Source organism: Lactuca serriola, chromosome 4 (assembly GCF_051521515.1).
Source record: "Lactuca serriola cultivar US96UC23 chromosome 4, Lser_US96UC23_V15, whole genome shotgun sequence".
NCBI lineage: Eukaryota > Viridiplantae > Streptophyta > Magnoliopsida > Asterales > Asteraceae > Lactuca > Lactuca serriola.
In genome coordinates, this window is record NC_136411.1 from 63,225,321 (window position 1) to 63,241,236 (window position 15,916).

Here is a 15,916-nt window from a genome sequence, read left to right on the forward strand (position 1 = left end):
TTATAATTTTATATGATAGGTTTGTTTAAGAATTATATATTTTTATTTGACAAATATGTTTAAAAATACCATTAGTAGATGACTTATTATGTTGAATTTATGATGTTGTGATTGGTTGCCCTTCTAATAATTACTCGGCTATTGATTTGAGAGGCTTGTTTTGGTAGTGTACCCACGTAATAGTAATACTCATTGGTTTCTGGCCTCAATAAAGTACATTGCCATTTGTGGTGGATGCTTTTTTTTTTCTTTTCTGCAGTCTAAAACTAATCAATCCCCATATCTTACATATGATATCACTGATTACAATTCAATAAAGTGATGTATTTATCTAGCTGAATCACTTTACGCTTTTAATGTGAGATTTTGTTACCAGAATTGAGTATTGTTTCTTATTTTAATCTGAAATTGACATTCACCTAGCCGTTACATATATTTACAAATACTGAAACTCACATGAAAAGCATATTAATTAACTCACATTGCTGATTATTGCCAGTTTGCCACAAAGTCTACTTTCAATATTTTGTGGCTGCTGCTGCAAAAAGCCACAAACAGATTTCCTTTATGTTTGTTGCTACTTTCAAGAATCAATGTTTACATGTTGATATTCAGTTTGATTCTTTATTTGCGTTAATCTGGAAGTGTAATCATGAATTTTGTTACCTTTGGGAATAATTATAAGTATGGTGCTTGAGCTTATGGCATGATACGGGCCTAGTATGAGATATTGGTAGAATCCAGCAGCCGCCCCGAATATCATATTTGGGTAAATATGATTTTTGAGAGGAAAGAAAGAAGGGCATATATGAATAATCATATTTGGGTAAATAAGATATTTTTAAAGTTTATGAAGGGTGTAGATGGTATCATAAACTTAGATTTATAAGTGGGAAATAATAGTCAATTGATAAACATAAAGGTTTAACATTTTAAAAAACAAGGAACAATTTTACAATTTCCAATTGCGATTCTTTGTCTTTTATAGAAGTGCTAATTTCCACTTTGCGTCATCTAGGCTTCCTTAATATATCATGTAGACACTTTGTGTTTGTTTTTACTCTAACCTCCTTTTTTCCTATCTGTGTTTGTTTTCTCTTTTTCTTGCAATATTTCGTAAAACGTTTGTCCCTTGATTACAACTCTTATATATATAGATGTTGAATGCTTATGTTTAGGAATGGATATGACAAAGAGTATGACTAGAAGTCATAATGAAGATAAGAGATTCAAGACTTGTGACAATGGTGGTGCAGCAGACCTTAATCATGATGTGCTGTTTTTAGTTATGATGCAACTGAGATTCATTGATTTTCTTGCATTTAGTGGCGTTTGCAAGTCATGGAGATCTTTCGCACACTCAAATAGGAACAAGTTTATGGCATCCAGACCACCCATGTTGATGTGGATCCATTATTTTTCCGATAAGAATGAGTACTGCCTAGAAGACTTTCAAGAAAGAAGGTTCAAAACCCTCTTTCCCCGTTCTTCTCACAGAGGATGTGTTGGATTGACTTATGGTTACATAATCTTGTTCTCATGGGAAACAAAAGACTTTTGGCTTGTGAATCCTATCACAAAGCATGAACTTTATTTCCCTTGTGTCCCCAACTTTGATCCTCGTTTTATGCGAGAAGGTGCTAGGGCTGTTCTTGTCTTTTCAACTTCCATATCCGGATGGGTGTTTGTTATGACATATAGACTCTCCGATAAGATATGGTTTTGTATACATGGTAAAGGAGGATGGAATCATGTCTCCTCCACTTTTCCCATCCTTGATTTACATGCTTTTAAGGGGAAGATATATGCTCTAAACAACGATTGGGGATTATATGAGATGAGCCTAAATCCACAACACCCTAAACTGACATTACTAGAAATCAACAACTGTTTGAAGTCACGTTTTCTCCGTCCCAAGCTTGTAAGTCTTGCAGGTGAAAAGCTTTATGTGATAGATCACATTCCAGGAAAAGATGGAGATCTATACAGGGTTCAGGAACTAGATTTTGGTAAAATGAAATGGGTGTTGCAAGAAGAAAAGACAACTGGAGAAGAATATGTTTTCTTTCTTAGCATCTTGTTGAATGGTGCGCCAGTTGATGGCGCTGCAGTTAAACTCGGGTCACAATACAAGATGCATGAGTGCTTCCCTAACATTTCTACAAGAAGTCGAAAAGGCAGGTTCTATGCTACGCAAGATATGTGGTACTTCCCTCATGAATGTATGAATGTTCATCATCTAATTGATTGATGCTGATACCACTCTATCTTAATTCTTCTTATCTTCGCATTTGGTTGAATATTTTCAAGACCTGCATCTTGCAACATATTGTTAAAAACAGTTTGTTTATCTAAAATCATTAGGTTTTTATATGTTACCCCTCTATTCTGTGAAGATTTTAAGATATATAAACATATAATATATGTATGGTTTTTTCTAATGTTGAGATTGGCTGCCCATCTAATAATTACTCAACTATTGATTTGAGAGGCTTGTTTTGGTAGTGTACCCACGTAATAGTAATGCTCATTGGTTTTTGGTCTACATTGCCATTTGTGGTTCATGCTCGCTCTTGTTTCTTTTTCTCCTTTTTTCCCTATCTTATATATGACTTGCTATTCAATAAAGTGATGTATTTATCTAGCAGAATCGCTTGTCTTATATGGCGAACAGTGTGCTTTTAGCATGAGATTTTGTTACCAGCATTGAGTATATCTTGATCCCTGCTCTTGCTTCTTATTTTGATGTGAAAATGCCATTCACCTACCCATAACATATCTCCTATCTCCTATGCTAATAAAACAGTACCAAATTGCCACGTGGCAGTCTCTCAGCCTCTCCCAATCGATTTTTCCCGTACAAATGTCTAAGTAAATTTCCGAAAATGCCCATCAATTCAACTTACTACCCAGCAAAATCAGGAACGTAATCTGCAAAAAGAAAAAAAAATATCAAACTCTATTTAGAATTAAAAAAAGATATTCAAATCCTTGTTATTGATTACCCATTCATCTATGTTAAACAATTTCCAATTTTATAGGCATAAAATCAGGGATATACCTAAAGTTATTTCCCTTTACTTCTCAAGAAATCAACAACCGAATTGTATCCGAAATTGAATCTACATGTAGGACTCAATTGCTGCTTTTAATGGATTACGATACACCTCCCTATCTCACTCCTCTTCTCCGTCGGAAAATTTGATACGGTTCAAGTTTTCATGAAGTTTTAACTTTACGAGTTGATCAGTCTAGAGGTAACTTGGACCTTCTGTTGAGATTTTGTGGTTTTTAGTCAATCCCATGCCATTTTTACCAGTTTGTATCATCAGAATGAAGGTTGTTAAGGATTGGAATCGAATTGTTTCATGTATGGTAGCTTTAATTTACAATTTCAATAATTGGTAGTTAGGCATGTACTCAAGCTGTGAGTGACAGAAATTTTCAAATCTTGGTTTTGATTTTAGAAAAGAATTTGGTTTTGATTTTTGAAACCCGAGGGAAGGTTATGTTCTTTAATTTCATTCTTTGATTTTTTTTTATTTTGAACTAGTTTGTTATTTGATTTTTTCATTTTCAGGTATTCTTTCAAGAAACAATGTGAATCTCAAGAAATCAATTTATGTTCCTTACTTTTTGTCATTTGGGTTTCCTTTTGTTTAATTCATAATTATCCTATTAAAGCTTTGAAGAAACAGTGCACCTGTCAAGTATAAAACAAGCAGCTATTATGAATTTTTATTGTACAAAAAGTGATTTTTAAGTATGTGTTTTAATTGGTTCTCATGGATTTCTTAAGCCATGTTAACTGTAATTCTTGATAGGAATAATTGGAAGTTTCAGTCTGCAAGTCATTGCTTGGTGCAGGTCTAACTTGTATGAGAGATTTTGTGGTAGCTTGATTGAATGATTTTGCCCTTGATGATGGGGTTCATGAATTTACCAACAAAATTTTTTTATCAAATAAATTGAAGAGTCTTGCACTTTTTGATAAATGTACTTGGGTGATAATATCATAATGGATAATATTCTAATTCCGAAAATAAGTTAGTTCTCAACAAATTCAAATTTATTTAAGTTTGTAGTTCATTTTTTTTATAAAACTCTTATTCTTTTGTATTACCATTAGGAACTAACTCAAATAGATGGATGACGTAAGGTACTCCATTCTTTATTAGACATTATACCAAAAAAGGTTCTTCTTCCTGAAATTATTTTGATTAAATAATACTGTTTTGGATATACATGGAATATAGATGACTTTAGCATGATATTAAGTTGAAATTATTGTTCATTTGACCGGGTTTTCTTTATCCTATTTTTTGCTATTCTATAATTATATCTAATGTAAGTTTTGTTATAATTGGAGTTCAAGGACCAGGATTGAAACAAGAATGGGTATCGGCATTGGTATAATGCTAAAAAAATCATTGTGAATGCACCAACAATTTCCTTTTGATTCTATTTTTTCCGAAACCACAAAGCCTGCAAGTTTTGGTATTAACATTTTTTTGGAAACTAATTGCACAAAAAGTGATTGTCGACTCTGTTTTGGTTTTAGGAATGTGCAGCTTAACATGGAAGAATGTTCAAATAGATAAAGGTTAAGCTGTAACTAGCTTTTTACTCTTTTTAAAAAGAATAGATGACTATTTTATTAATTTACATTTGCTGTATGTAAGGCTATCCTTTTATTTTCCAAAATGGGTTGTTGATCGTCATGTGGGAATACTCTAAAGTAAAATATCATCCTATCAATTCTCATGCTCTTAGAAATTAAAAGAGTTAACTACTGAGGATGAAACATGTAACAACCCGAAGTTGTTCATCGCCGAAAACCCGTTCTACCAGTAAAACTCACCGTTTGCCTATTTGTTTCGACTTAATTTTTGGGCTAAATTATTTAAACTTATGCGTTTATTTGATTCTAATGAGTATCCAAACCTGTTAGGAACTCACGAAATTAGCCCAAAATTTTCATTTCTGAAATTTTAGAAACGTCCCCGCCGAGTTACGGAAACTTAATCGGGTACGACCAAAAGCCCTGTTTAATGCCGGTATCGGGTAGAATTCCATCGTGTCCAAGTTTTGGGACCTATTTAAACATGTTAAAGCTTTCATTTGAAGCTTTTGCTTCATCTCTCTACTCTCTCTTTAACCTCTCTCCTAAATCCAAGTTTAAGGGTCCAAATCTCAAGTTTAAGGCTTCCAATCACCAAGGTACCTTCCTTAACTCATTGTGTATCATGTTTGGCCTTCAAATTCGAGATTTAATCATGAAATGGGACATTACATATGAGTTTACGGCCCAGGAAAGTGCCTAGGCCGTAAACACTAAGTTAAAAGGGTTTTAAGCCCTTAAACCCCTCCTAGACTCAAACAAGGCTTAGATATGACATTTAGAATATTGGTAATGGCCTTAGAACATCATGAACATAATTTTTGAGGAGTAAATAGGAGTTTACGGCCAAGGCTCATGCTTAGGCCGTAAACCCCTCGAATAATGAGAGTAAACTCGTTTCAACATGTCAAAATGCCTTGAAACTCAACCAATAGCCTTGTGGTAAATCCTAGGACCATCTAAAAATAGTTTGGGGGCCTTAAACATAACAAAATGCAACATACAAGAGTTTACGGCCATGGCACATGCTCATGGGCCGTAAAATCCTAAAAGTGTGTCAAATGATGCCCTTAAATCACCCTAAGGCTTGGAAAAATTACTAGAATCACATGTGATTGTCCTAAGTGCCTTAAATCAATTATTCAAGACCATGGGAGAGTTTACGGCCGTAAACTCCAAGTTTACAGCCGTGAACTCCCTTAAACATGGTATAAGTCCCCTTAATTTAATCCAACGCATTTTAGAAGTCCATTCCAACATTTTCCAAGTCCAAACAAGCCATTAAACACTCAAAATCACACCAACATGAGTTCACGGCGGTGAACTCATGTATGTATGTGTTTTATGGTTGTATACTCCTTAAAATGTTTACCCTTGGGGAGTAAACTCAAATCCCAAGTCCCTAGTACCATTACACGTCCGTAGATGTCACCCGGGTCACTCCAAACCCTCGTTTTGAGGTGTTTAATCTCATTGGAGTGTAATGTTCCATATAATTAGTGATTGTAAATCTAATTAGATATATATGGACATTATTTCATTTTACATAGGGACATCATGAGTAATCAGGCCCCGAACCGACATTTAGTGTCCGAAATCGTCGCATTTTCCGAGTCCGGTGAGTTCATACCCCTACCCTTTTTCCGTGTTTTCAATGGTTTTTCAATGTTTTCAGGGGGGGGGGGTGGTAATACAAGCAAAAAGTACAAGTGTATTTTGTACTTAAACTGATTTTCAACTCAATGGTTTTACTTACTAAATGTCTTGATTTCCAAAGATTTGTGATAACTGACGTTTCGAATTGCAGGTTAAATATAGATTTCTTTTAAAAGTATTATAACTATATTCTCTTTGAATAAGAAATCATACTAATCATATTTAAGATCAATACGAATACGAATGTAACCTAGTACGAATATGAATACGAATGTAACCTAGTACGAATACGAATGTAACCTAGTACAAATGCGAATGCGAATATGAATACGAATACGACTACGAATACAAATACGAATACGAATACGAATACGAATACGACTACGAATACGAATACGAATACGAATACTAATACGAATACTAATACGACTACGACTACGAATACGAATACGAATACGAATACAAATACGAATACGACTACGAATACGAATACGACTACGAATGCGAATCCGACTACGAATGCGAAATGACGCCTTTGGTTGACGCTAAGACTTCGAATATACAGATAGTGTACCCCTTGAGTGTCACCAGAGTTTCGAATTAAATGCGAAAATACGACTCTGGACCTCTACTGAGTTTCGAATATATCCGCCTCAGAATGTCGACAGAGCTTCGAATACACAACTAATGTACACTTTTGGAACTCAGCAGAACTTCGAAAATACTGTAATGTACGCTTCTGTGTGATTCCAAATATTCGAAAATACAACTAAGTTAGTAGATAATAGCCATTCTAAAGTAGAATAACTAAGGGTTTAGAATACTTTTTAGAATACTTAACAAATACTATACATATGGGAATTACTATTACTTCGAAATCAAACCTAAGAAACCAACCACCACACATAGGAAAATATGGGATTTTCCTGGGATAACATAACAGCTAGTAACGAACTTAGAAACGAACAGACAACTCAACACATAGGAAAATATGGGATTTTCCTGGGATAACATAACAACCAGTAACGAACTTAGATACAAATAGACAACTCAACACATAGGAAAATATGGGATTGTCCTGGGTAGTACATCAACACGTAAACGGATAAAGTAACAAACGAATAACTAAAACTATAAGGAAAATATGGGATTTTCCTGGAATGACATAACCAACCGTTTTCGAAATTGTAACAAAGGATAACCAAACCGCTTTTATAAGAAAATATGGGATTTTCTTGAACAACAACTTTTTCTGAAAGTAAAGGAACTCGTTCTTTTCAAAACTAAACCGCTTATGAACTCACCAGCTTTATGCTGATTTTCAAACTGCTTGTATTCTCAGGTCAGTGATAGACAGGTACACCGCAACCTTTTGGAGAAGACGGAGCGTCCCGAAGACTCGTCTTTACTTTTGTTCATATTACATATAAAAAACACTTGTACAACTTTACTTTCAAACAGATGTAAACAATATTATGTAATGTAATGTTTTGTGATTACTGTTTTACTATGTGCATTGGATTTGATACTCAACATGGAGTCAACCACATAAATGTTTCCGCATTTGGTTTTCGGGGTGTAACAAAACATGGATACGAAGGTTGTGTATAGGCATTTTTGACATTTCGTTTACCATATTGGAAAAACAACCTTTTATAGCATTGTACTCCCAGTTTTTTCAATCTTTAAGATGACTTTAAATTAATATCATCCTAATTATAGTATGATCAATTTTAATTAAATAAAAAAACCTCGTGTGTTCAATATGTGCCAGACTATTCATTTCGTTGCGAAGCAAATACCTTTTTTTTTTTGTATTAAAAAGGTAAGATGAAATAATACATTTGCAATATTTAGTTTATATGGTGTAGAACTATACTAAGAGGAGTTTGACCAAAAGTAATATCGACTTTGTTTATGTTTGAGGAAATAGGCATGTTAATATCTTCACCCCAAAGAAGGAAACATCTCTAAAGAAAAATAACGAAGGGTGATGAGAGTCTGCCATAACTATTGTAATTTATATATTTTAAATCAAATATGAACTTTGACATGTATATTCAGCTTCCAATAAAATGTATATTGTTGGACCATGCTTTTGTGTTTGAAAATGACCAAAAATAGAACAAGTTACGATTTACAAAGTTGGTTGGTGTTATATATTAACTTTAGAAAGTAGGTTGTTATTTGTAATAATATTTCTTTTAACCAATTGGTAAAACTATCACTTTTTCTCATTTGTCTCATTGTGTTATGTGTTTGTTTGTATATGTTATTATCTATGCTATTTTAATTTATCAACCGTGTAGTACACGAGTTTAAACCTAGTATTTTACAATTAATGAAACTCACAACTCTATTACTTGTTGCTTGTCTGGATCGATCATTGTAAAGCGCTTGAACCTAAATTCATTTCTTCTTATAATTATGAGGTTTGTCTTTTGAAAGTTCTTTTAATTTGATGTTGTCACTGTTACTTTGTCTCTTCTATCCACCATTTATGATCTGGTTATCATAACTAGCACCGTATTATTTATGGTTTTCACAAATGGGTTCAATGTATGTATGAAATGGAATGTGTATGATTGAAAGTAAGCTCCTATTCTTTCATCTAATGGACATCGTTACTTTCTATTATGTGTTAATCATCATACTAGATTTATGTGGATATGTCCCATGTCTGACAAGTTAGATGTATTCATTCTCTTTAAAACCTTTGATAGAACATTTGAACGACAATTTTCAACTAAATTAAAGAAAGTGCAAACTGATTGGGATGGTGAGTTTCACAACACCTCAACCTTCCTTACCGGTCTTGGAATCGTTCACCTACGGTCATGCCCACACCAATACTCAAAACGATTTTGTTAAACGACGCCACAAACATGTCGTTGAAATCGGCCTAGCCTTAATGGCTCATTCTATCACTCCTCAAAGGTTTTGACATTTTGCTTTTCAAACGGCTGTTTACCTTATCAGTAGGATGCCCTCTCGCACCTCTACGAACATATCACCATTTCAGCTCGTCTTCAAAGACATCCCAAATACTCATTTCAAAAGGTATTTGGTTGCTTCTGCTTTCCATATCTTCGCCCTTATAATAGTCATAAAATGGATTTTCGGTCCACTCCTTGTCTTTTTCTTGGCTATAGCTCATTCCATTATAGTTAACGATGCCTTGATCTCAACACCAATCGGATATATATATTGCCCGTTACGTTTGTTTTGATGATTAATCCTCCTTTCCCCTTGATACATCTATTGAAACCAACACCAGCTCCGCACCTGATACCTCACCACCGTTGGTCTCCACTCCGCAACCAACACCGACTCCAACCCTAGCCCCACCTAACCCACCTCGCACTAGACCAACAAATTCCAACCAAATTCCAAAACAACGAGTTCCTTATCAACCTAGTGCTCATCATGTTACCACTACTACCATTGAACCCACGTCTTTTTTTGGTTGCCCACAAATCACTTGAGTGGCGCAAAGCCATAGAAGAAGAATAGAATGCCTTACAAAAAAATGGCACATGGTCCCTGGTACTTCCAGTACCATAGTAACATTATTGATTGTAAGTAGGTTTACAGGTTAAAACATGACGAAGATGGAGTCAACACTCGCTACAAAGCACGGTTCGTTGCAAAAGGATTTCGTCAGCAACCAGGGATAGATTACCATGAGACATTCAACCCTATAGTCAAGTCAACCACTATCCGAGTTGTACTCTCTTTTGCTATCACACAAAATTGGCCTCTTCAACAACTAGATGATAAAAATCCCTTCTTACATGGCATTCTGGAAGAAACAGTATATATGAAACAACCTGTTGCGTTCATTGATACCCAACATTTGGACCACATGTGCCTACTCCACATATCCATATATGGCCTCAAGCAAGCTCCTAGGGCCTAGTTTCAGCGCCTTACACACATCACCCATCTTCTCGGCTTAAAAGGGTCCAAGACCAATCCTTCCCTGTTCATCTATTCTCATGCCGACAGAACTCTTGAAGGTACTTTGGGCAACTTCTTCTCCAATGCCCTTTTTCGCCACAATGAAAACAAGTGGCCTCCTTTGTATCCATCGAAGTTGGGCTTCTCCTTCGACCTACTGATAGGCGCTCCAGCACGGGACTTATCCTCCCAATCAGGTTGGGAGGTGGCCTTCCTCTTTTTTCCTCTGTTATGTACAATGTCCATGACAGGAGTACTTGTCGCTAAAGGGACATGATTTTTCTTCATTTCTTGATTCAGCCATCAACAACAAGTTATGGAGTTGGGTCGATGTCGTCTCCGTGTTGTTCAAATGATAAGTCAAGATAAACTGATCATAAATAGGAGGTAAGGAGTTAAGGACCATGTCAATGACCAACTCCTTATCAAACGACACATTGAGCTTTTCCAACCGCTCCACATACCTCTGCATTCTTTGCACATGAGCTCAAACAAAGTCGCTTTCCTTCAACTTTCACTTCATAGAGACTTGACCACTTCATAGGTTTCTTGTCTCACTTTCTTATGAAACTTTTTAGCAAGATCAATGCACATTTTATATGCCCAGTAGTCCTCACAGTCCTCACAAAATTTATGTAGCTCAGATGCCATGGTTGCAACCATTATGAAAGCGAACTTTATGACATCGCCGGTGTGCTAGTTATAAGCAACAAGTTGTTTAGGAGTGGCAATAGACAGGGGCAGACGCAGGAATACACAGTAGGTGTTACCGAGGTTGAAATAGGTGTTGCCGATGTAGAAAAATAAGGTAAAAAAATCGAAAAATCGAAATTTTTTCCACTGCAGATAGAAAAAGTAGGTGTTGCCGGTGCCACACCGGGACACCTACTAGGTCCGCCCCTGGCAATAGATTCATCAAGTTCAACAAGAGGCTTCTCGAAAGCATAGTCTTTGTTCTTGTAGAGAAGGATCGTCTTCAGGCTGCGCATCCAGTCCATGTAGTTTAGATCTATCAACTTTTCCTTTGATAGAATCGACAGGAGAGTAAAGTTCAAGTTTGGAGTAGACGTTTAAGCAGCAGGAGCATCACCGTTTCCAGACATCTATATTAAGATAGATAGTTTAGTTAGTTGATATAAATCCTTAATATTTTAATCTAATTTAATATCCAAGGCTAAGATCCAAAAAACAATTCGAAATTAAGAAGAAGGATGTCGTAATCTAATTACAAATTTATTAAGGTAAGTGAAACGATTCTCCAATTTCAATCTAATATGAAATTCCAAGATCATTTGAGATTCATTGCATCGTATCAATGACATGTTTAATCTCGGATTATGCTCGTTAGTTTGTGACTGGGACAGTAAGGATCACAAATAAGATGTGAATAACCATGTAAACCCACTTGATAACCTCGATGTCATTTATCATATAAATTGATATGCCGGTAAACCACTCACGCTCCATCAATAATTATAATTTTCGAGTTGCTCAATCATATCAACTTTATAGTCTAAAATTAGTGTGTCGGTTAGCCACACACGCTCCATTAACAACATATAAAGAATGATGTGTGTTTTCGTGGATTAGCATACATTTTACATTTTTCCTAAAGTAACTGGAGTAGGATTTTAAAAGAAGGTTATCGTACTTTATATCATTAGACTTTTAATGAGATTATGTCATACCGAACCCGTTCAGCTAATGACCGTCCTCCACGCAAAGGAGCGGTGGCCGGAAAGGACACACATTCAACGATCATTAATTTATAGGCTGTTTCCTTAAACATCTCTTATAACATGGCTTCGTGAATGAGGAATACTATTGATTCGACTAAAGTTTCTTATACATGTCGTATTAAAAATTTAATAAATATATATAATGGTGTATTTTAAAACCTTTTTCAAACACAAGGTTTAAATTTTAGTTATCTAAATTAATCATATAAACAATTAATCAATTTAAACCAATTTTAATTTAATCTTTATCCTCTAATTAAACAATTAATTAAATTATTTAGAAATTAAAAAGTATATTTAATTATACCTTTAGTTAAATAATTCAAATTTAATCACATCCTTCTAATTTTCAAAAATTAGGGTTGGGGTTATCAAGTTTCAATTGTTCAAAATTTAAGGCATTTAAAATAACAAGATAAGTAAACAAGTAACCTTAGGAAACCCTAGGCAAATTTCAAAAATAAGGCATGAAGGCTTGGTTTTCAAGAAACCCTAGCAAAAGTCAAAATTTCTACGGATAAGGGTTTATTTTCAATAAACCTTACCTTGATCAATTCACCTTATGCACAATTAATTGTGAGACTGTGGCTTTGATACCACTAAAAGGTTTCAAGTGGTTATCTAGTATCCTTATCTTCAGGGAACTTCCAGAAACCCTAATTGGGTCTCCTCAAAACCGTCCCCGTCAAGAAAGGTTTAGGAACTCTTTCTTGTTCAACTTTTGAACAATTACAACTTAAAATCCTCGCACCTTTAATTAATTCTAATTAACCCAAAATTAAATCTAAATTAAATTCGATTAATTCTACATCTCGAGAGTGATTCGAATAAAGTTCCGAATGTTGGTGATCATGAGAGCAGGGTGAAGTTTTTCCGCCATGTAAGTCACAGGATGAAGGAGAATATAGAGGAGAAAGACAGAAAAGAAATATAAATCGCAGGTTTGAAGAAGATAGAAAAGAAGAAGGTTGCGATTAGGGTTGGATGTAGGTGTGCTCTGATACCATGAAAGTTGAAAAAAGTAATAACCATATGTGATAAAGTGTTTTAAAATTTTCTTTTCACAATACTGAAGTTTTACAACATATAAAGGTTATTTTATATCAAACATCAATATAGTAAGGTTCAAATGGTAGATATGAAATGTGGTTGCGTAATTTGAGTCAAAAACAATGTTTATATATATATATATATATATATATATATATATATATATATATATATATATATATATATATATATAAATGAAACGTTGTTGCATAAGCAAAAATTTAACTGTATTAGGAAACCAGTTCATGTTTACAAGGTTGCATATTTTCTTCCTAGAACTAAAAGTGGTTGTATAATTTGTTAAAAAAACCACTTTCTTGCATAAATTGGGGAAAAAATGGTGAAATGTTGTTGCATAAATTAAATAGAAATATAGATGTTGCAATCATGGTCAAAAAAATAAAGTAAATTGTTTGTTTGGGAAGTAGGAGTAATTGAAATTTTGTGAGAGAAATTACATTGTATGACGTAGTCAGATGTCAATGATCAAATCACATGGGTGTGTTATATGCTTAAAGGAGATGATGTATTTGAGTTATAGGTAAAGCTCCTGAAGCAAATTCCAGAGGAGTATCCCTACGAAGATGACGAGTAAACATGTTTTACTTTTTAACTTTATATTATATAATGATTTATATGTATATACAGTTCAATAATAGGCTTTCCATAACTTACTTTTATTATGGATTTGGTTATAATATGCATTGTACATTTGCTCGAGCAAGTGTCCCACATAAGTTTGATGTAATCAGTTCAATGTAACTCAATAAAACCTTCCTGTTTTGTCTATTTTTTTTACCGTATCCAACCCCACAAAACCGAGATTCTTCCCTAGTTTGTTCTAAATTTAGGTTTGTTATGATTAATGATAATAAGTTTGGTATTAAGTTATAACATTATTTGTCTTATATGTTATTGTTATAATCCGATCCGATAATCGTAACTTTTTGATCGTTTGATTTTATAATTATATTTTAAGTGGACGCCCGTGATTTTAAATCCTCGATTTTGTCACTCATAATATGTTGATAATACTAAAATTACCAATATAAACAAATGTAAAATTGAAGATAGTATATGAAACCATCATACGGCAAGTACCCACAAGCCATAAAACATATGTGGTTTTCAGTTCAAAAAGATTTTTCAGTTAGGCATTACATAGAACAATAGATATACGTTTGAGTTGAGCTTCAAATTTTCAATGATAATGGTGGATTTAATGCATTGAGCTTCAAATTTTCAATGATAATGGTGGATTTAATGCAGGGGAGACGTAACACAGTTTGTTTGATAGAAGGGCTGAAATTGTTATGAAAAGCTTCAATAAGGACCATAATAGCAAAACATTTCGTTTTTTGGATCTGATCCAGGAAAAGAACCCAAATATAGTGACCAAAATTGTAATTTAGTCATAATATGTTATTTTAGCCATCGCGTAGGGTTTTTATATATTTATATGATTCCATCGACCATTGTTGTATGTAATTTACATCATCTTTTCAGCGTAGGGATTTCTTTTTAATTGAAATTCATCAAAACGAATTGCCCTTTGCTGGCCAACTCAGAAATCAACCATCATCAATTGAGGTATGTGTTTTTTAGATAATTGTCTACATCTCTAGTGAATTATAATTATAAAAGTTAGGGATTGATTTTTATGATAATTGTTGTGTTTGTAATTGATTATCGATTATTGAAGATTTATTTTTATAATTTTATATGATAGGTTTGTTTAAGAATTATATATTTTTATTTGACAAATATGTTTAAAAATACCATTAGTAGATGACTTATTATGTTGAATTTATGATGTTGTGATTGGTTGCCCTTCTAATAATTACTCGGCTATTGATTTGAGAGGCTTGTTTTGGTAGTGTACCCACGTAATAGTAATACTCATTGGTTTCTGGCCTCAATAAAGTACATTGCCATTTGTGGTGGATGCTTTTTTTTTTCTTTTCTGCAGTCTAAAACTAATCAATCCCCATATCTTACATATGATATCACTGATTACAATTCAATAAAGTGATGTATTTATCTAGCTGAATCACTTTACGCTTTTAATGTGAGATTTTGTTACCAGAATTGAGTATTGTTTCTTATTTTAATCTGAAATTGACATTCACCTAGCCGTTACATATATTTACAAATACTGAAACTCACATGAAAAGCATATTAATTAACTCACATTGCTGATTATTGCCAGTTTGCCACAAAGTCTACTTTCAATATTTTGTGGCTGCTGCTGCAAAAAGCCACAAACAGATTTCCTTTATGTTTGTTGCTACTTTCAAGAATCAATGTTTACATGTTGATATTCAGTTTGATTCTTTATTTGCGTTAATCTGGAAGTGTAATCATGAATTTTGTTACCTTTGGGAATAATTATAAGTATGGTGCTTGAGCTTATGGCATGATACGGGCCTAGTATGAGATATTGGTAGAATCCAGCAGCCGCCCCGAATATCATATTTGGGTAAATATGATTTTTGAGAGGAAAGAAAGAAGGGCATATATGAATAATCATATTTGGGTAAATAAGATATTTTTAAAGTTTATGAAGGGTGTAGATGGTATCATAAACTTAGATTTATAAGTGGGAAATAATAGTCAATTGATAAACATAAAGGTTTAACATTTTAAAAAACAAGGAACAATTTTACAATTTCCAATTGCGATTCTTTGTCTTTTATAGAAGTGCTAATTTCCACTTTGCGTCATCTAGGCTTCCTTAATATATCATGTAGACACTTTGTGTTTGTTTTTACTCTAACCTCCTTTTTTCCTATCTGTGTTTGTTTTCTCTTTTTCTTGCAATATTTCGTAAAACGTTTGTCCCTTGATTACAACTCTTATATATATAGATGTTGAATGCTTATGTTTAGGA

The 15,916-nt window shown here is 33.9% G+C and overlaps 1 protein-coding gene across 1 annotated transcript; it reads left to right on the top strand.

Annotated features, from left to right (window-relative positions):
• The first annotated feature begins 1,180 nt into the window (after positions 1 to 1,180).
• On the top strand, positions 1,181 to 2,251 carry LOC145098441 (uncharacterized). The gene has a single exon (XM_079036078.1). It carries the CDS (start codon positions 1,181 to 1,183, stop codon positions 2,249 to 2,251), a length of 1,071 nt encoding a protein of 356 aa, XP_078892204.1.
• Positions 2,252 to 15,916: the final 13,665 nt, after the last annotated feature.